The sequence below is a fragment of the Vidua chalybeata genome, chromosome 6 (assembly GCF_026979565.1).
Source record: "Vidua chalybeata isolate OUT-0048 chromosome 6, bVidCha1 merged haplotype, whole genome shotgun sequence".
Lineage (NCBI taxonomy): Eukaryota > Metazoa > Chordata > Aves > Passeriformes > Viduidae > Vidua > Vidua chalybeata.
The window spans coordinates 62,548,116-62,569,399 of NC_071535.1; the positions used below are offsets into that span (position 1 = coordinate 62,548,116).

The window sequence follows — 21,284 nt, forward strand, 5'->3', positions numbered from 1 at the left end:
ATGCTGGCAGCAGGAAGAGCCAGTTTCCCACCTCCCTCCATAAAGCATAGGACCACCTCCCAGGGCTTAGTCAGTGTGCACCCTGGCATCAGGAACAGTTATTTCAGGTGTTTCTGCTTTTGATGGTATAGCTTCAACAATTTTAAAGACATCAAATTTAGGAGATGGCACCTGTAAGGATGGGAAATGCTGACAGCAGAGCATGTTGTACTTATTTCCTTCACAGGACTGTGAGCACTGGCCTCTCCATACTGGTGAGTTTCAGAGCCTGTGGGTTATTTATCAGCACTTTTTGCCTATTTATATCAGTAAATATAAGTGACAGAGAATAAGCTCTACTAATCAGTTTTAAAGCTAAAAAGTCTTTATCATAATAAAGAATTAGGTGGGGAAAAGGTTTTTAATTAGCTTCATTTAGTAATCAATATAGTCAAGCTATCATTGGACTGATTTGAACAGCTTTTGTTTGGTTTTCGTCTTGACTTGTTTCCTTAAGAGGTCCAAGGCACAACAGACAGATGCAAGTTTGCAAGATGGTTTGTGCAAGGTGGATGAGCTCCACAAAGCTGTGGTGCTACATCAATTTAGCAACTAAGAATCCAGGCTGCACTTTTCAAATTACATTCTTTATTTTATTTAACATCTTGCTATTGTTTTGGCTTGTGTTGCTCTAATCTCTAAGAATGCTCTTTAGGCCAATAACCAAAATATATTTTTTTAGAGAGACTTGGTAGTACAGGAAGGTGTCATGTTTAGATACAGTGATTTATATGCTCCTCATTAAGTAATGGAGAGGTAACACTATTCCATTACATTCTTCTTATCTACATACTTGCAATTAATCATTTGTTTTCCACCTTGTGGTTTATCTCCTAGATTTTAGTCACAATTTTTTTTCCTTCGAGTGTTGCCACATAATTCAGGTTTAGTGGGGAATACTCCTGAGCAAGGAATGCCAAAAGACTTGTGTAAAATACAAGAAAAAAGATAAATAGGAGATTATGAGAGACAGCATCTTCACAGGAACTGCATATTTAAGCCAACAATCAAACCCACTGAAAGCCAGGGAAACCTTAGGCCAAGTTTTGTTTTGGTCTCGTGTAACTGCGCAGACCTCAGATTATTAATAACGATAGACATCTCGTTATCCCAACAAATGATCTGAAATGAGATTTATTGTAGTTATCTGAATCTGCCCATCTTCCTTCCCTAGTAGTATCGGGGCTGCCTTCTCCTCCTCATGGAAGGCAGGCTGCCCAAAAAATGATTCACCCAAAAGAGATCAGAAAGTATTGGCATGCATTATCTGCTCTTCAGGCCTGTGCTTTGACCCAAGTGCTGACTGATGAAGAGCCTGATTAAAGAGCAGGCTGGTGGCACAGCACGGGGTGGCTGCTGTGGCAGGGAGGGCCCCCAGCACCTCCCCAGGTGAGGCTTGCTGCCAGTGCCACCCAGCACAGCAGCACAGTGCCACCCAGCACAGCAGCACAGTGCCACCCAGCACAGCAGCACAGTGCCACCCAGCACAGCAGCACAGTGCCACCCAGCACAGCAGCACCTGGCCCCACTGGCACTGGCCGTGTGAGCCCTGTGCACAGACACTGGCCATGGCCCTGTGCCCAGCTGGCCCACAGACACTGGCTGTGAGCCCTGTGCCCAGCTGGCCCCACAGACACTGGCCATGAGCCCTGTGCCCAGCTGGCCCCACAGACACTGGCTGTGAGCCCTGTGCCCAGCTGGCCCCACAGGCACTGGGCATGAGCCCTGTGCCCAGCTGGCCCCACAGACACTGGCCGTGAGCCCTGTGCCCAGCTGGCCCCACAGACACTGGCTGGGAGCCCTGTGCCCAGCTGGCCCCACAGACACTGGCCGTGAGCCCTGTGCCCAGCTGGCCCCACAGGCACTGGCCATGGCCCTGTGCCCAGCTGGCCCCACAGGCACTGGCCATGGCCCTGTGCCCAGCTGGCCCCACAGACACTGGCCATGGCCCTGTGCCCAGCTGGCCAGCAGGCTCCTGCAGCTCTGAGGCAGGGTAGGGCTCAGGAGGACGCCCAGCCACAAATGGAAGGCAGGCCCCAGGTGAGGGGCACTGCCAGCTCTCAGGCAGCAGCATCCTGTCTCCATGTGCTCCCAGACCGTGCCCAGCCCGCTCTCCTGTGACAAGGTGTGTGTCCTCTTAGTGTGTCAGGGGAAAGCTGCAGACAGTGTTCACCTGGACCTTAGTAAAGTCTTTGGCACCTGAAGGAGCCAAAGGGCCTGCTCATGGCCTGCATGAATATACAATCTGCTTGGTAAAACCTGAGTGGCCAGCTGAGCCCAGAGAGTGATGGTGAGTGAAGTTACACGTGAGGAATGGTGAGGGAGCTGGTCACAGGGCAGACTCCCCAGGGCCAGTTCTGTTTCATGTCTTTACCAGTGATGTGGACAAGGGGATCGAGGGCATCCTCAGTCAGTTTGCAGACAGTCCCAAGCTGGGTGAGATTGTTGATCTGCTGGAGGGCAGGAAGGCTCTGCAGAGGGACCTGGGCAGGCTGGATCCGTGGGCCCAGCTCAGTGGAGTGCTCAGTGTGGCAAAGTGCCAAGCCTTGTCCCTGGATCACAGCAACCCATTGCAGTGCTGCAGGCTGGGGCAGAGTGGAAAAGGAGCTGGGGGAGCTGGTCAGCAGCAGCTGAACATGAGCCAGCTGTGCCCAGGTGGGCAAAATGACAGTGGCATCCTGGCCTGTGTCAGAAACAGTGTGGCCACAGGAGCAGGGCACCGACTGTCCCCCTGTACCTGGCACTGGTGATGACGTGTTCAGTTCTCTGAGGTGCTGAAGCACGTCCAGAGAAGGCCAGCAGAGCTGAGGAAGGGTCTGGAGCACAAGTCCTCTGAGGACAGCTTTGGGGCCCTCAGCCTGGAGAAGAGCAGGCTCAGGGGAAGACTTTAAGTTCTCTACAACTACCTGACAGGAGCTTGTGGCAAGGTGCAAATCGGCCTCTTCTGGGTAACAAGCAGCAGGACAAGAGGAAATGGCCCCAGGTTGTACCAGGGGAGGTTTAGATTGGCTTTTAGGAATAGCTTTTTCATGGAAAGGGTTGTCTGGACTGGAACAGGCTGCCAGTGAGGTGGTTCTGTTGGCAGCCTTGGAGGTGTTTAAAAGGTGTGCAGATGGCACACCTGGGGACGTGGTTTACTGGTGGGCTTGGCAGTGCTGGGCTAACAGTTGACTTAGTGACCCTGAAGGTCTTTCCCAACCCAAACAATTCTAGGATTCTATTCTATGATTGCAAAGCTCTTCCATAAAACTTCCAAATTCACTACCCCAGGGCACAGGCCATGTAGCAAATGCACAAGAAACACGTTGTGCCCCACAGGTGACCCTCAACATTTAGGGTAGATAATGTGAGCCTGAGAAGGCATAAGAGATGGAAAATCTGATTGCTGTTCCCTCACTGTTTGCCCAAGTTCTCTGCTTTTTTTCTAATTTCTGTACACTTCAGAAGACTACAGTAATTTTACCCCCATATTAATAATTACTCCCTGCCAGTGTTTTGCTGTTAGGCCGTATGAATGATATGGCATATCCTTGACATTATGATACAAATATTTTTGCATGGATCTTTTCCCAGTGTCAAAGTAATATACTCAGCAGGCACAGGAGAAGAGTCATTATAAATTTCTTAGAAAAAAGTGCTGGGACTGCCAGATCTTGACTGGCATTATTATTGTGGGTAAACTGCTCAGGGACCAAGCTGCACTATCAGAGCCATTTACTGGCAGTTTAAGTGCTCTCTGCCTCAGTTTGTCTTTTTGTAAAATGGACACAAAAATGTCCCTCAAAGCTGTAAAGACTTATTCAGGCTTCTGAGAGATTTGCAATGAAACAAAATAATCAAATGTGATGCAGCTGCTGATGAGGGATATATGCTGTGCAGATTCAGGAATAAGTTATATGCATAGTTTTGTACAATTATGTTCAGTGCTGTTATCAGCCACCGGTTATCAGACTGGTAAACTAAAACAGGACATCATCTATTTCATGCCAAGAGAGACAGGCTCACAAAATCAAGCAGACTTGATAACTCTGTAGTTATACCAGTTTAATTGGAAAAAAAAAAAAGTCTAAATTTTCAATCATGCCTTAAAGTATTCATCCTTAACTATAGAAGCTCTACTCTTCTGTGTTTTATCTTTGTTTCCTTGAGAAAGCTGGTATATGGTAGTTTGTGACATTTTCATTGTGAAAGATGCTTAACATTAACCAGTTATTTAGAAGCAAAAGCCTTTGCCCTAAGATACATATGGTTGCACTTAAGCTGAAATCACCACTTTACCTTAGAAAATATTGGTTTCGTCATAAAAGGTAAGTGTTCCCAGAAGTGTATTAAAATGCACAGAGAGACAAAAGAGAAATATTGGAATTCAGTCTCGGGTACCAATGTAAAAATATTTAAATATGCTATAAATTGCACAGATCCAGCATGGTTCACTGAAGAATCTTTCAAGTTATTAAAATATTTTCATTTCAATAAGAGACACTAGAAGTAATCATGCAATTTGTGTGCTGTTCAGCGTTAGGAACACTTCCATATATATTTATTCAATAAAGTTCCCCAAGTCACAAACAAAAGTTACTTGGGCTCCTGTGAGGAGTATTTAGAACAGGAGAGCACATCAGAGAAGAAAGGGGAAGGGAAAATGTATAGGTTGTATCTGGTTTGATTCCAGTGGAGGTGTGAAAGGTAAAGAGGCCTTTTTTGGCTGCAGTGGATTAATTCATAATGACATCTGTGCATCCAAAGTCTCCACATGTGCATTGCAGTTAAGAAAGGCACTGACTCCTGGAGCCCATGCAGAACATCTTTAAGGTAAATGGACAGCATTACAAGGGGCACTAAAGGAAAATAATGGTCCCTTTTGGCCATTCTAGTTTCAGGTCTTGGGAAAAAAAGCCAGTTTTTTCATCTCTGCTGGAACAAAAGATTTGCTAATTGCTGCACAGTGGAGGTTTTCCTAATGGCTCACCTTTCTGACAGGTTATCAGGTAGAGCAAAGCAAGGGATGCTGCAGCAGTATGTGGGCTGCCAGTGGAAAAGAAAGTCTTCAAACTGAGGTGCAAAAACAAATTAGGAGTAGCGATAATATTCTTACCAATGACCTCTAACATGCTGCATTTGGTGAGTTTACCACGAAATCCTAAACAAACCTCCACAAAATTTTCATCTAGACTTGCCCTTATCTTTGTGAAGCTTGGTTTTGGAAACAGATCTTGGCTCTACAGCTTCTGATTGAATAAGGACAACAGATCTAACTTAATCAACAGTGCATCTGAAGAGATCTGTTTGGTTTAGTGTGTAGCAGCAGTAATGAATGACCCCATCAAAAAGTTAAGATGGGGTAATAGCACCACCGGAGGCAGAAAGCATCATGCAAATTGTCATAAGACATAGTTAAAGCTTCATGTGCAGCTAGGCTCAAAAACGTGTATACAACTGCACAAAATAATACTTTTCTTCTTTGAAAATTTCTTTGTGCCCTAACTGAAAGGAATACCAGGACCCTGTGTTTTGGCATCAGAAGTCTTGCTCTAATACCCCTGTTCTCTTCAGCAGTGCATTAGTAAAGCTCTTAGCCTTGTTTGGAAACTGGGATAGTGAGACCATAGTGTCTAGCAGGCTGTTTGTCCCCCAGGGTTTCATGTGCATTTTGCAGCAAATGTTTTCAAAGTTATCTTGTTTTAAAGGATCCTTGCAGGAATTCTTACATGGGAGCAGCTTTATTTATTTAGGTCAACATTAGCACTGTTTCCTGGTTGTGTGAATACTATCTCAGGGGAGAATTTGTCATTTTAGTCTGAAAATGACAGGATAAAAATAGACAGGACAATTTCATACATAACTGGTAGGGAGGTGTTTTTAGTTAACTTGTTGCAAGAGCCTGGATGGAGGTTATTATTTTACTAAATGCCCCTGGTTCAGTGGTAGCCTTGGAAGAGTTTCTCTGCATTTCTACTTTCCTTCAGCATTTTTACCCCATACCACTATTCCTCTCTTCTTCTGTTGTCATCTCACCCTCTTCCTCTTTCACCCAGGGGCCTTGCAGAGAACACAGTCATAGTTGAAACAGTTCATCATATGAATGCAGAGACAAAGCCAAGGGTCACTCTTACTCAGAGCTTGCCAGCATCCCTTAATAACCCTTCTAGGACAAGCATCCAGCTCCTCTTGCTCTCTGCTAACTCTGTGTGTAATTCCTCCAACAGATATCTTGTTCTCAACAATAGGGTGCTTCTACCATGCGCCACGGGGTTCAGACTCCAAGCTGTGACTGCGAGCTCCCATGGAAGCCGAGAAGGTATTTGCCTGTTGAGAAGTAGATTCATATGGTTTGGAAGGTAGTTTCATCATAAACATTAACTTTGGAAGGGATTTAAGGAATGTGTTTACTTTTCACCTGTAAGTACAACTAAGGCCAATCCCATATAGTTGTATCAGAGTATTTCTGTCTCAGAGTGCTGGTTTTCTAACTCGGGTCTGCACATAACAGCATTTAAAAATATGATGAGGCAGGGATGTAACTTATTTTGTTCATGGCCATGCTGTGTGTTTTCTCTTTAAAGAAGATTGAAGAAAGAATCTCTTTTAAAGGCTGATGCCTGGAGATGTTTTCTTGTGGTTACATGAAGCAAGGTGTAGACTTTGATGCCAAAAGAAAGGCTCCCCCACCTTGTCAATGAATCCTATAATCAGGTTGCAATAGTAACAGATTACAGCTGTCATGTTTCTTTTTCTCCAGGTTCTGATTTCTCTCCCTATCTCTGGTTTTCTTCTAGTAAGAGATACCCGGTGTCTCATTTTGCTCAGGTCAGGCAGGAGAACTTACATGGGCCAATAGTTTCCATTACATTTATCTAATCTCCTGTCTTTTCCAGCTAACCTGAGTGCCATACAGGTACTGAAGTACATTTGCATGTGTGGTAGTTTGAGAAATTAACTAATTCTAGAAGTTTTCCTGAAACACACCTTTTCCATAAATGACAGAAACAGTTTAGACAAAACTTTACTACAATAGTGTTTTTTTTTTTTTTACTATAAGTTGATGGCAAGTAAATAATTAATGCAAAACTCTCAGACCTGTCCTTGAAGTCCTGCTACAGTCCCAGTCCCCTGTGAGAGGGATGTGGAGGTACCTATGGACAGCTGAAAGTGCAGAGCAGAGGATTTCCCCAGGATCAGCAAATTGGTGGCTGGCTCAACGCTGACAGACCCCCTGTCAGCCCTGATCCGTGTGGCCCTTCTCTTGTGGGCTGAGGTGGGTTGGAGGCCAGGTTCTGGGCCCACCTGTGGGATTCCTGTGGGAATCTCAGCCTCCCTTCCCTGCAGACACTTGGAGAGGAGTCGGTGATCAGCCGTTCTCGGAGGTACTACCACAGCAAGCACATGTGCTGCTGCCTGTCTGCTCCAGAGGATTTCCTGCTTCTTTCAGGAGACTGCAAGCAAGCTGAAATGCTCCAGCACTCTAAAGGAGGACAAGGCATTGGTGGGAGGCTTGTTTAGTATCTGAGTGGGATCATGACTACGATGTTCATCTGCATGTTACCAGCATTGAATATACGCACTTTGAAGACAAGTAGGCTCAGAAAGAAAGGAAAACTTCCAGGGAGGGAGGAGGCAGAGTGAAAGACTGCTAACACTTGCAGCGCGAAGATCAGGGGAAAGATGGAAATATGAGAGCAAGATAATCTGCAGGAGGAGGAAATCAGGCGCAGAAAATCAACACTTGATGGGAGGCTACCCTAAATACCTACTGGGAGGCTGGTATTTACCCTCCAGGCAGTAGCAGGGCAGGTGCCAAATCCGCCTGTTGAAGAAGCAGGAGGTTACCAGCAAAACTAGCACACCATGACCCTGGGGGACCTTTCTAGCAAACACACCATTAGATTGCTGGCATGGAGAGAAGCTGGCAGCCCCGTTTCACACCAGCGATGATGTCACACAGCTCTTATTTCAGAAGCATCTCTGTGAAGTTGACAGCTACTGCTATCATCTGATTCTGCTCAGATTGCTAATGTTGGTGTCTGAGGCAGGTTTGCAGTGGTCCCTGAAGGAGCAGCTGTACATAATGAATGGAAGGTGCCTTTTAGCACCTTAGCAGTTAGGTGCTTAGCAGTTATCCACATATTTTGGTAGTCTTTCAACTATGTGAAAAAGCCAACCAGCAACAGCTCATCATCTTCTAAGGTGTTTTAAGGCAGGGAAAGAGCATTTGCAGCTTGCTTAGGATTCCGGGATGCTTCACAGGTCGATTTAAGGCACTGTGACTTTCAAGCAATGCTCCTGCAGTATTCTTCACATTGTTTTGTCTAAGAGAAGGAAAATGTATGGCTGATTCCCGCTTAATTAGGCCTCATCTGCTAAACAGTTATGTCACTATTTACGTATGAGTAGTCCCCACTGAAGTCAGGTCCTGCAGCTGTATACTTCATCTGGTAACAATGTGATTCCAAGATAAACAGACTTGGAACAAGAGATGTACATTGCCTTATATGTATGAACTACCTGCGTGCAGCAAATGCTGTGTCCTGTCATCCTGGCAAATGCTAACAGCTATCCTGTTTCAAGAGCCTGTAAACGGACCACCTGATTATTAGTTTTAAATAATGGGCTAAACTCTACCCACTGCTTCAGCTTTTAGTGAAGTGTATGACTTGTCAGGTGAGTAACTTTGAGTCATTTGTGCCCCTCTACAGTAGTAAGGGAAAAAACCCTCCACACCAACTCACATCAAGTGGTTTTTCATGGCTGGGTGTCCCATGGCCTGGGGATAAGACCTTCTAGAGGAAAAAAAAAAAAAAAAAAAACACATAGCTGGAAACAAGACCTAGGGAAAGGAAATGTCTAGAAACTCAACAGGCATTTAGGTTTAATTCTAATCCATCCCCTTTCTAATGCCCTTCTTGCAGGAATCCCTGACAGAGTGACTGGTGCATTGTCTGGTGTCTCAGCTTTAACTCTGGCCCATCAGAATGACTTGGGCTGTTCTCTCACCTGTGAATGCCACTACAAGGAAAGACCTCTGATTGTTTTATACTGCCTCCTCCTACTCGTCTTCTGCCAGGTAATTCCCGTTCTCCATACCATCCCCTATTGTGACCTTTTGTTTTTCCACACACTTTCGTACCATTCCCTTGACTGCAGCCCTGTTTAATTCCATTAATTACTTTGAGGCTATCTAAAGCAATCCCTTCAGCAAACACGTGCTTAATTTGGTCTGTTGAGAATGAGATGTGTTATCAGTTGTCACCTAGCCCCGGGGGGTGGGTGGAGTCCCGCTCGTCAGCAGAAATACTGACCAGGAGCCCTTCTAGTTAGCCGTCCAAAGAAGTAACTCTGCTCGTGGCCGGCACCCCGACAGGTATCCCCAGCAAACACAAGCCCTCCAGGCAGCACCCTGCCTTATCACTGCTGGCAAACCCCACCAGTTTCCCGTAGGAAATGCATCTGCACAGGGCTGAAATGACACCATGCTGCTTCCTGCTGTGGAGCTCCTGGGAAGCTTTGTCGAAGGATTTTTTTGCTGTAACTTTAAGGTTATTACATCAATATGATACCGTGGCCCACCAAAGGTTTCTCATGGGCATCTCTAACAATCGAGACCTTCATCAGAAAATGAAGATACCTAGAAGTTAATGAAATGAGAAGTAGGGGAGGAACAGTGCTGCAAAGCACTTTGTTACAAGTGCTACAGAGGCAATTACTTTCTCAATGAAGACGATGTTTCTTGAGCTCTAAAATAAGTATGCAGAAATATGTTTTAAATCATATAGGATCTTTGTAAAGTTCTCTCTATAAAACGCTGAGGACTCCACAGGGTCAGAAACCTTTAAGATTTAGATATGTGTTTATGTAGTCAAAATGTGAATTGTGCAACTTACTACCCAAAGTAGATGATTTAGATATGTGTTTATGTAGTCAAAATGTGAATTGTACAACTTACTACCCAAAGTAGATATTACCAAATTACTTTATTCCCCTGAGGAAGAGGCAGGAGCAAACTGCTTAGAAGAATGGGAGAAAGCAGAACTCATTGCAAGTCCACATGTTGAAACACTTAGGTTGATGGGGTTTTTTTTAACTTTAATGCCACTTAAAACTGTATTCCTGACCAGTGTTAACAGTAACTATGAGTACTTCCAACTGTTGGAAGAAAACTTCAGCTTCCTGACTGAAGATCAGCACTTGAGGACGTGTCTCGGGTGACACCGTGTCAGTGACAGGGTGATGTGCCGGGTGCAGTGTTACATCAGCGGCAGGCTTTCCGGCAGGCTCTGCCTGCACATGGCACGCAGGCAGCGTGTGATGCACTGAGGGGTTCCGTGCTTCTCCTCAGGGCAGCTTTGCTGGGTACCACTTGACTTTTCTTCTAACACCTTGTCCCCAGGACAGCCGAGGCAGGAAAGTACCAGCTGTACCAGTCTTAGGGCAGCATCTGCTGGTTATTGCATGGATCAACATAGATGGTTGTCATGGAAGAGGCTGCTTGCTTGGGCTCCCAGGCAGAGGTACCTGGGACTCGGGGGGCGGGAGAAACGGGCGCTTCGGAGAGAAATGACCCGTGAATGTGATTCCAACACTCAGTCGGGAGAGAACGGGTGTGGACGAGGAGCTCCTCGGTCTTGGTCTCCTTTTTCCTTATGAGAGGCAGCACCCATAAACTTTGGCAAGTCCAGGTTCAGTTGACAGCAATTCGCCTTCAAAGGCGAAGAAACCCGCCGCACCACCTCCCACAGCCCTTCCCGCACCGCTCCCGCGGGGCTCTCGGAGCCGGGGAGGCGGGGCAGCCGCTGGGAATAAACCCCACATGCGAAGACAAATTGGGGACGAGGACTTTGTGAGCCTCGGCAGGAGCAATCCTGGGGCTCGGCCACCTCTCTCGGGGAAAGGGGCTGCCCTGGCGCCCAGGTGTGCGGGCGTTCTCCCAACGCAAGCAGACCGGAATTGACTTGGCGATAGAAACCACGGGCGGAGCCGGGCGCTGCAGGGGCCCCGAGGGGAGAAGGGGAGAAGGGAAAGCAAAGGCAGATGCCGGGGATGCGCTCCTCTCCCCTCCGCCTTGCCGGCGGCAGGGGCTCAGCGCGGGCCGGCGGAGCAGCCCGCCCCCGGGATGCGCCTCCCGGCGAGGGTGGAGGGAGGAGGGGGAGGAAAGGCGTGCGGGAAGTTGCAGCTCGGGAAAGGCAAGGGTTTCGGAAAGGAACTCGTCTTGGCAACTGTGCCACGCTCCTCTTGTGGCAGGACCTAGTATGCAACAAGTCCCTGGAGCACTTCCCGTGAGAGCGCAGCGAACGTGACATTCAAACAAACAAACAAACAAGCGAGCCCCCAAATGCTGACTTACCTGTCCCGAACGTAAATCTCCGGAGCCGGCTCGTCTTGCACGGCCCCAGGTGCGAGCCGGGAGGTGGGAGGAGGGCGGTGGGAGTCAGGGCTCGCTGCGGAGCGCGCCCGGCCGGCCAGGACTTCGCTCGGGAACTTAGCGTCCCGCTCCGCTTTCCTGGGAGGCGGCTGCGATCACGTTTTATACCGTATTGGCTGGTAACCCCTCTCATTCATTAAGATCACGTAAGAACTCAGAGGGAAACGTGACTCTGAGCTAAGGCGTTTGCGTAAATCTATAGGTTTTTAAAACTCCCTGCCAGTTGCTTTCTGTCTTCTGTAGGCACCAAGGTGGTGGAGAGTTTAAGCTTGCGGATATTGCAAAGGGTTATTAGATTCATAAGTCACACCAAGTGGTGGGCGATCCACTGAGCAAAGCAGAAGTTCTCACATGATGACTTCAAACAAGACACATTACCTTCCAGCATCTGTTGGAGAGACTGGATTTTAAACCACTTCTGTCTCCAGGACAGCAAAGAAACAATGGTGAGTACCTACAAAAAAAAGCTTATTTTTAATACCTAGAGAGAAGAACAAAACAACTGCACCAAAAAGCTTGAGATGTTGCTTAACGACAGTATCTGATATCACGGGCTCGGCTTTCTAGTACTTAATACGCCAAAGAGCGTAACCCGCGGGGGCCGGGAGAATTGTGTTTTAGACGGTGTAACTTTAATTGCGGCGCTCTTTGATTTAGGGCTGCGATGGAAACGGCGCGTCTGAGAGAGAAACTTGGAGCCGTGGCGGCCGGGCTGCCGCCGGGCGCTCGCTGCCTCTCCCTCGGCGGGCACTGCCGCCTGCCGTCGGGGGGGCCGGGGGCTCGGGGCTGCCCCGGAGGGGGCGCGGAGCGGCACGTGACGGGCGGGGGGCCGCGGCGAGGAGCGGAGCGGAGCGGGGAGGCGGCAGCACCCTGGACAGCGGCGGCGGAGGCGGCCCCGCGCCGCTCCGCATCGCTCCGCGACCCGGCGGGCTCGGGGAGCCGCTGGCGCTGGGTACCGGCTTCCCTCCCCCGCCAGCCCCCGGTGCTTGCACTCCCCTCCCCTCCCCGCCCGCCGCCCTCTCGCCCCGCTGGAGCTGGGCTAAGTTGAATTCCTAGCGGTGCGGACTGGAATAGGAACAAGAGAGGAGGGATAAAAAAAAAAAAAAAGAGTCTTGCAAGCTCCGGGGGTTGGTTTGACGGTGTCAACTTTGGGAAATGCCAGTATTTATCTCCGCGATCTAGCCACTGCTCGTGGTGTTAGCTGTAACCAAGGTAAGCAGAGGGGGGACACCCCCGGCGGCCCCTCTGGCTCCTGCCTCTCCCTCTCTGTGGTGCGGGGATGGGTGCCTGCTCTTCGCCTAGTTTTGTTACCTTGCTGGCTGCTTGATGTGTGTGAGGGCTAGAGAAGGAAGGAAGGAAGGAGAAGCTGGATGCGATTTAACTACGAGTTAACTTAAGTTGTGCCTGATTTAACCTGGGAATCTCGCCTATGTGTGTGTGCATGCTTTGGGCAGAGATGCAACTGATCTTTACCAAGAGAAGCAGATGCGACGGATTTTTTTTTTTTTTTTTTTCCCCTGGCTGAGAATGCAAGTTGATTTTGCATAGCTAAAGAGATGCAGCTGAGCTCTAGCTGGCACTGATGTGCAGGACTGATCTTTCACAGATAAAGGGACGCAGCTGATGTTTACCTACACGGAGATTAGCTGACCCCTCTGTATACGCAGCCTAAGGCTCAAAGGGAGAGCCGTGCATGTATTGCTGATGATCCAATATCCGCATCTACTTTGCCATAATTAATGGTGTGTGTGTTGTGTGTGTGTGCGTGCGCGCCTTTGGCAAGCCTGAAACCCAAACGCAGCCCCCCCAACTGGAGATCATTCGGATAAGCTTTCTGCTCATCTCCCTCCCTATCTCTAGTGCCTCCCCCCACCCCTCCCCGCGCTTCCGATTCTTCCTACGTAGAAATGTAGCTAATAATATTTAGTCTCCGGGCTAAAAATAAGCTCTGGAAAGTCAGCAGTTTGGCGGAGCAGCGGCGGCAGCAGCAGCGCTCGCAGGTAGAGAGGCTCAGGGGGTCTCCGGCTCCGCACGGAGGCTGTGCACCCCCCCTCCCCCGCTCCCCGCGCCGCCGGGGGAGCGCGGTCCTGCAAGGAGAGCCCGCCCGGAGCCGCGCCGTGCCCGCCGCCCCGCTCCACACAGCCTGCGCTCCTCCGCCCGGGGAATCCCGGCCGCGGGGAGCCCCCCTGCTCCCCGGCCGGCCGAGCCCCCCGGCACAGCCCCGGCGCCACACGCCCTCCCTGCGGCAGCGCCCCGCGGCCGGCCGCGCTGCGGAGCCGGGCCCGCCGGCAGGGAGGGAGGGAGGGAGGGCGGATCCCGGGGCCCCGCCGCCCCCGCCTCCCGCCGGGCTCCCTCCCGCTCGGCTCGCACGTAGCGCCGCCGGGCAGGGAAGCCCCCGGCAGGCGGCAGCGAGCGAGGGAGGGAGGGAGGCCGGCCCGCCGCGGGGAGGGGGCGGCGTCCCCACCGCGCAGCAGGGCGGAGACGCCGCGCAGGGCACCGCGCCCGCCGGGCCGGGCCGGGCTGCCCCCGCCGGCTGCGTCCCGCCGTGTTCCCCCCTCCCCACCGCGGTTGCTACGGCGACCGCCTCCCCCCGGGAGGCTCCGTCCTGCGGACGCGGTGCCGCGGGGATGCGGGCGCCGGGGATGCCGCCCCTCTGCCGCCCCCTCCGCCCCGCGGCCCGGGAGCAGCGGCAGCCCCTGGACGGCAGCACCGCAGCCGCACCGGACAGCGGCGCGGCCAAAATGGAGGTGGCGCAGGACGGCGCCGGAGGGGCGCGGGGCTCGCCCCGAAGTCGGTCACCTGCCGCTGTGCTGCGGCCGTGTCTGCTGCGGGGCTCCGAGCGGCCGGGGAGAGCAGCCGCTCTCCTCCCCGCGAGATGCGCTACCGGCGGCCTTGGCTTGGCGCCGTCCTCCTTTTCCCCCCCCCACGGCCGGCCGGAAGAGGGAGCGGGCAGCATCCCTCCGTGGATTTTTCCATTTCCACCTGGAGAACTTGCGTTTGCTGGGGATACCTGTCAGGGTGCCATAGGAGGCAGTTCTTAGCAGCTGTGGAGGCGAGGAGAGAGGAGCCAGACAAGAGCCAGGTCTCAGCAGCGTCCTTCATCAGGAGGCTGGGTGACACTCAAACACTCGTGATTTGCAGTACTGGTCTCATTAAATTCATAATGAAATGTCCCCTGACCTTTTTTCACTTAGGAAAAAGTAATGTGGTAGAGCTAATATTTCAATACATCCACTCTGAACTAGAGGTTGATGAGCCCTACTAAAAATCTACCCACTTCCCAAAATAAATTTTTCTGTTATCTAGGAGGTTGTCAAGGAGCTTCTAGTTATATGAATTTTCCACTCCATGCATAATTTTGTGTATCTTCCTGTATTTTAAGTTTGCACCCATTACTTTCTTGCCAGCTCTTAAAAAACTCCAACATTTCCCTTTCTGCCTCTGTTGCCGTGTTTCTCTGGAATTCTAATCATTCTCTGCAGAGACGCATGGGATGGACGGCTGCTAACAAATGACACGGCCGTATTTGGTCCCATCGTGGTGACTCATACCTTAATCTGCAAGTAGCTTTATTGATTTCAGTATCTCCTGTTTCTCCAGGAGCTGTCACTGCTTTGGTGGTGGTTCATCACCCCCTTTCATCTCTTACAGTTATGGTACTGTAAAATGGCTGATCTCCTTGGAGTATGTCTTCATCCTCCAGTTTTGGTGTGGCAGTGATTTTTGCCTATTTTTTAAGGTTTTCTTTTACCTGGTACCACGAGTGTTGTCTTCAGTGGTTTGGTGTCTGTCAGGTGTCTGTGTCCAGCACGAGATGGTTTTTATAATATATGGTGTTTGACACAGGCGTTGTCTCTGTGCAAGTTTGCCATTCTCAGCAGCTCACCATTTGGATAACCTTTTGGTTTTCAGGATTGCTCAACAATTTCCTGTTTCAAACGGTCTGATATTTCTCACTATTTATTTTTAGTGGCCAGCATTCACAGGCATGTATGCCAGTGGATTAATGTCTAGCATTTCATTAATCTGAGGTGGCTGGATGCATACATTTGGCTTTGTACAGCAAGTCCTTTTTTTTTTCTTTTCCTTTATCACGTTAATGCTGTTGAGCTCTTAGAAATGCACTAAGAAAATGCAGACTGGCTGCCATTCAGTAACCATAAGTTGCTTCCTAAATACAGTGGCATATGGTTGCCCTGCCATGAGAAATTCTGGAAAGGTGGATAAATCCTGAGGGACAGATTTTCCTCGGAGCTGTAAGTCTTACCATGAATCATTGTAGTAAATCACCACTAAGCACTTGAAGATGTAGCTGCTAGAATTTTTTTAATCAGCTACGCAAACAAAGAGAGCATCCAAAAGATTTCAGGAGAACTAGTTCATTCCTCTGGCAAAAAATAGTAACGTCAAGTGCAGTAAACAGCATCTGCAAGAAACAGTACCTATCAAAGTTGTTGAAAATCAGTAGATTCCCTAGACCTTGGGAATGAGACAGGTAGTGCAAGGTAAAATATGTCTGAAAAGACACTTTCACAGCTCCCTCCCCTTTGAGCTAACATTAGACTGGGGCTAAGAAACTGGGGCTAGCAAAAGCAAACTTGTCAAAGTGGTCCTTAAAATGGATTTGATGGCTTTTGGGGCATGAAGAACTAGAAAGGAGGAGTGAAGAAATGCAGGACTGGTTTTGTAATGCTCATTTTCATTTGTGGTCAGCAAGTCCAGCTAATAAGAAGGACTGCAGAATACGGGCAGATGAAATATAAAAGGAAAGGTAATACTTGTATGCCTGGAAGTGAGATTTTGGAACAAGTGTGGGTATCCCATGTTTCTCTCATGTTTGGTTTTGCAAATGTCTTTACACTTCCTTTCTGCATCTCTCCCACCACATTGTTAGGAGTAGTGAAGTGCCCTGGCAGGGAAATGTCAGGGGACATCCTGCACCCCTAGGGCACGTGATGAGCAGGGTCACTGGCGAGCTGCTCGCCACCTTTGGTGAATTCCTCCGCCCACGTGCCAGCAGCAAGGTGTAGGGTAGGGCACAGGCTTCTCCCATGAACTGAAAATATCTCTGAGACATACTTCTGCAAAATTATAGCCAGGAAAACATACCGACTGACATGGAGTTCATATAACAACTGCCCACCCATTTCATTATTTCACAAATGTGTGATTCTTGCTTGTGAGCTGTCACCATTAACATTTCCATCTGGCTCAATATTGCTTCTATTCTTAGTTGCTTTGTGATAGATGTAGGTGTATGAAGAAGATTTCCCCCCACCCTTGTGTCGTGAAGTAAAATAACCGAAAGCCATACATATATGTATCCACGCATTTTCATGCAGGCAGCCAGAAATAGAGGCACTTTCATGGCACTCCCATTACTAGATGTAGAGGGGAGGTAAGAAGCACATGCCTGTGGCCTCTTGGTGCTGCTGGAACAGGTACGTAATGGGGAAAAACATAAATAAGTCAAAATCTAACTGCAAAAGAACAATATTGCTTTGATCTCCTTTTGAATATGCAGTTGGAGAGACCTATTTTCCCAACCATGTAAGTATGGGAATAATTTTACTTATCATGTAATCCTAATTGGTCTCTTCCTGAGGCAATCTCAAAGGGAAAATAGCTGTGACACACTTTGGTGTTCAAAGGATCAGGTCCTCAGCTGTGTAGGTATTTCTAAACTTAGACCTTTCAAGCTGCTCATTGCTTGGACAAACAGAAAACTCTCTGCAATGTAGGCAAAACCTGCTCGTCTGTGCCAAAAGTGGGATACCTGTGGCAATGATCAGGCATGTCACAGGAGTCTCCAGCACAAGCACATCTGGTTCCAGTCACGTTACTCCTGTTGTCATTTGAACTTCATGGCAGAGTGCAAATGCACAGTTCCCTGATGGAAAAAGTCTCTGAAATGGCTGATGGGCGTGAGGCGTTTTCACCTGGCACGGCTCGGTGCTTCCCGGAGGGGTCTGGTGTGGGGAAGCAGCTGGGCTGCGGGGCCTGGCCCTGCCCTTGCTGGGCAGAGCCCCGGGGCCAGGGCAGTGCCCCAGAGCCAGCTCTGCTGTCAGTGAGTGCTTTCCCCACGGCCCCGGCTGCTGTGCTGTCCCTTGTGGGGAGCCCTGGTGCTGGCACTGCAGTGGGCCAAGCTCTTGCCATAAGTGGCCAAGTGTATACTTTCTCTTCCCCCTGCCTTTTCGTGGTGTGGTCTGTCCTTTTTTGTTTTTTCCCCTTCCCAAAATAGCGCACAAACCCCCAATTTAACAAGCATAAACCATACACTCTGGCCTCCAATTTATTTTGACATTTGGCAAGAATGATTTTGCAATGTGTTCATTAAGTCATAACATTTTTGCTACTTTCCCATTCCAGATCCTTATTGACTATAGCACATGTGAAAATAACAAAGTTATTTATTTTCCAAATGGACAGTAGACCCCAAAGCTCCCAAGAAATTGCATTGTTTATGGATGCAATGTATGCAGAGACTTTTAAGGCCCTAGGTCTTCCCTGACTCTAAAAAAATTGTTTAATTTCTGAAAGGGGTGAAGAGGGGTTTATCATCCACTAAAATGTTAATAGGGTTGTTCAGTTAAGGAGGTCTCATCAGACCAGTTGTTTCTTTTTCTCTTAAACAGAGCCTTTGTGGGATTTGGGAATAATGCAGTAAAAAGTTATGGTAGTAGATAATTAGATGGACCAGCTAAAAGCAATATGAAAGGGGGCTGGTAGCACAAGGATTACAGAAGGTGTGTGGGCATTTTGACATCCAGAAAACATTATAGATCTGGTCTCAGCTACCTCAGTCTCATGATGATAATTAAGAAATGTGGGTGTAGAAAAGATCTTTGCATGGTTTGGTTGGATTATTGCTGCAGTTCAAAACACAATTGACAGAGACACCCACATTGGACATGATTGCCCTTTGATGAGGCAGATACTGACTTTTTAAAGCTGACACAGTTAAAATTATGTCCAAAGTTTATGGGGCCACAAGCTTCTCACTAGACTCCATTATTATAACAAATGGTAAGCTGCAAATTGAAGCAGTTAAAAAAAAAAAAAAAAAAGGTGAGGCATGCTGAGGTGGAAGGGACCCTGGCAGTGGGAAGGCTTCAGGATAAACTTTTCTCTCATCTGTTTCTCTCATCACTGCACACAGGCAGTGTCTGGGGGCTCCCTTTCTGTGTGTGTGCTCTTCAGAGGCAAACGGGAGGGAGGAGCAGCCAGGCTGGTTCCTTTGATAACCCATGGTAAAGCCAGGTTCCTGTGCAGCCTGTGTGCTTTGTGGCAGATCTTCCCAGCTCCTTCACCTCCTTTTGTTCACCAGCCACACAGAGATGGTACCGAGCTCCCCTCTGGGCACCGAATAAGGCGAATATACCACAAATTGAAAACGGAGCAAAACCCAACCACAAAGCTCACAGTCTTTCATCTGAAGGACATGTTTTTAAGAAACATTTGAGAATGGAAAGAGCATGATGGAGGTTAGTTAGATGGTTCCTGCTCAAGTCTAAGACAAGGCATAACGGCGTAGCTTAACAAACCACCTTTTGCAGTGTATTATTCTAATATTAGGGACTGAACCTGTACAGCTATGGAAACGTCAAAATATTGACGTCAGCCCTGACCCTGCATTCGGGTTTCTTTATTCTTTTACGTGTTTCACCCCTTGAAACAGCAGCAGTAGGAGGAGGTTGTATGGTGGCCCACAAGCAGTTTTGTATCTGTCATTTAGTTCCCATTCAGATTTTCTCTCAGGAATCAGGAAAGGCCACACATTGTCAAGGCAGACAGAGCTGGGAAAATATTTGACATTTCAAAATTAATTTTTTTTCCAATATTTTCAACATAAACTGAGTTCTATATTGTTTAACAGTATTCAAAAAGGCTTTCAGTACTTCTGTCTAAAGCTATCATCAATAATCTGACAGACATTTGATAAAATATTCAGATTCAAACCCACAGAATATCATGAAGAGACAATGGATTTAATGGATTTCAGGAAAACAGGTGGCTACCAAAGGGGGAAAAAAAAAAGGCAGCTGCTTTCTGACAGCAAATACCTTTTGAAACCCAACCAACTCTACTGAGAATGGGATGAAGCAAGAGACATGAGCAGAGGTCAAGAGGCTGGAGCTGCTCATGTGTTGGTTTGCTCTGTAAAATCCATGTTCTCTCAGACCTGCCAAAAGTCTGTAAACCATCTGAGAGAATATTTGGCTGAATTTTGTCAAGAGATAGCTGATATTATAGTATTGACCGGGAAAACAAAAAGACTTAGCAGTTTTTAAATGAGGCTAAATTCTAGGTTTGAAATTTTCCAGTGATGATGATACATCTCAAATGTCTTTTGCTACTGTACAAATCTCTTGCTGTAGCCTGAAGTGTGATACCCTTTATTATATTGCTGAAAATTTATTGCATCAGAGAGAAAGAAGCCTACTGCATCTATTGGCCATCCACAGAAAGAGTGAATCTTACAGTATTTTCCTTATGAATGTCTTTTTGTGCCCCAAATTTGTTTATTTACTGAGATATTTTAAGTGCTTGCAGCACACTCATCATTGATCACCGTTTTTGAGCACCTGAGTGACATGAATAACCTCTGGCCCAGGTTTTGTTCTCATCCTCTTCTGAGGGAACAAGTACTTAATCCTAGGATTGTTCCCTAGTTTTGGTTTTTGAGTTTTAGTTGTTATGCATAAGTCTTTCACAAAGGTCTTGGTGGTAGCAGGAGGTGAAGTTTAACCACAGGTTCACCTCTTTTCTGTCTGTGTGGCGTTTGCTCCTGCACCAGTCACTCTATCCACAGGGTATTCCCCAGGCAGATCTGATTCTCAGGCTCTTCCTGCCCACCACCTGTTGTTTTCCTCTTCCCAAATCCTTCACCTGGACTCAGTCAGCTGTCCAGCCATGGTCATAGCCCTGCATCCCCACTGCTTTTCTCACCTCTTTTTTTGAGCTCTTTTAAATACACAAATGTCTCTGAGTTAAGAAGAGCTTTTAATTCCCAGTCCACTGCCTTTGGCACCTAATGGTTATTTTTATCATCTACTTTCCCATCAAAGTATTTCTGCAGCAGTCCCTTAAGAAAATTCTGCTGGTTCCCAAATTTTAAAGAAGCCAAAACATCTGACAAGAAGGCTAAGTCCTTAAAAAGACAAGCCTAGGAAGTTGATTTGGAATGGCCAGAATTTCCTTTTCAGTCTCTGTAGGGCCAAAAGAGGGAAGAAATCCAGACTGATGTGAGGCGTGCACTTCAGGCCAGGAGAAAAGCCAAAGATGATGGACCTTTCCAAACTGTTTTCTTTGGATCCATCAGCCTGTGCAAGAGCTACAGGGTAGGACCAGAGCAAGCACTGACCCAGCTCCAGTGTGACAGCTCAGAGCCTGGCGCTCTCACACCTCAGAGCCTGCCTGCAGGGAAGCCCTGCAGGGCTCCTGTCACCCCGTGGGGCTCTGCCAGCGAGCAGGCGTGGGAGCACTGGAGGTGGAGGGCAGGCAGAAGCGGTGGAGAGCGCTGGAGTCCTGGCTGGAGTCCTCCACACCAGGGGAGCAGTGCTGACATGGAAAAGAACCAGCAGTGAGTCCTGCCTAGTGTGGAAGAGCGCAGGGTAAGGCCCTTTCCTTTGCCTTCCCAACAGGTAATCTGGCAATCCCTCATCCATCTGCAAGTGTCCTGCCCTCCTTACCTGAAGCCTTGGTGGGGAAGCTGTCCGCTGCCTTCCCAGTCTGTGCTTTCCGTGGGGTGGTAGTAAAGATTAATGGCTGGTTAAAAATCGATCAGCTAAATGTAGATGAAGGTCTAGTACTTTGTCAGACCATGAGA

General features: G+C 48.3%; 1 protein-coding gene across 6 annotated transcripts in view; it reads left to right on the forward strand.

The window, feature by feature from the left end:
* The first annotated feature begins 2,057 nt into the window (after positions 1 to 2,057).
* Positions 2,058 to 21,284, forward strand: part of BDNF (brain derived neurotrophic factor) — a 47,702-nt gene continuing 28,475 nt past the window's right edge. The window contains exons 1-3 of one of the 6 annotated variants that reach the window (XM_053944897.1): positions 2,058 to 2,164; positions 6,246 to 6,337; positions 8,946 to 9,100. Coding sequence is in view for 2 of the 6 variants with exons in the window: in XM_053944890.1 (XP_053800865.1) it covers positions 6,118 to 6,337; positions 8,946 to 9,100 (375 nt within the window). In the remaining 4 variants the exon portion in view is untranslated. Of the gene's footprint in view, positions 2,165 to 5,931; positions 6,338 to 8,945; positions 9,101 to 11,352; positions 11,427 to 11,698; positions 11,902 to 12,596; positions 12,668 to 21,284 lie in introns of those variants that run through there. The other 5 variants (XM_053944890.1, XM_053944891.1, XM_053944896.1 and 2 more) reach the window with 5 other exon arrangements.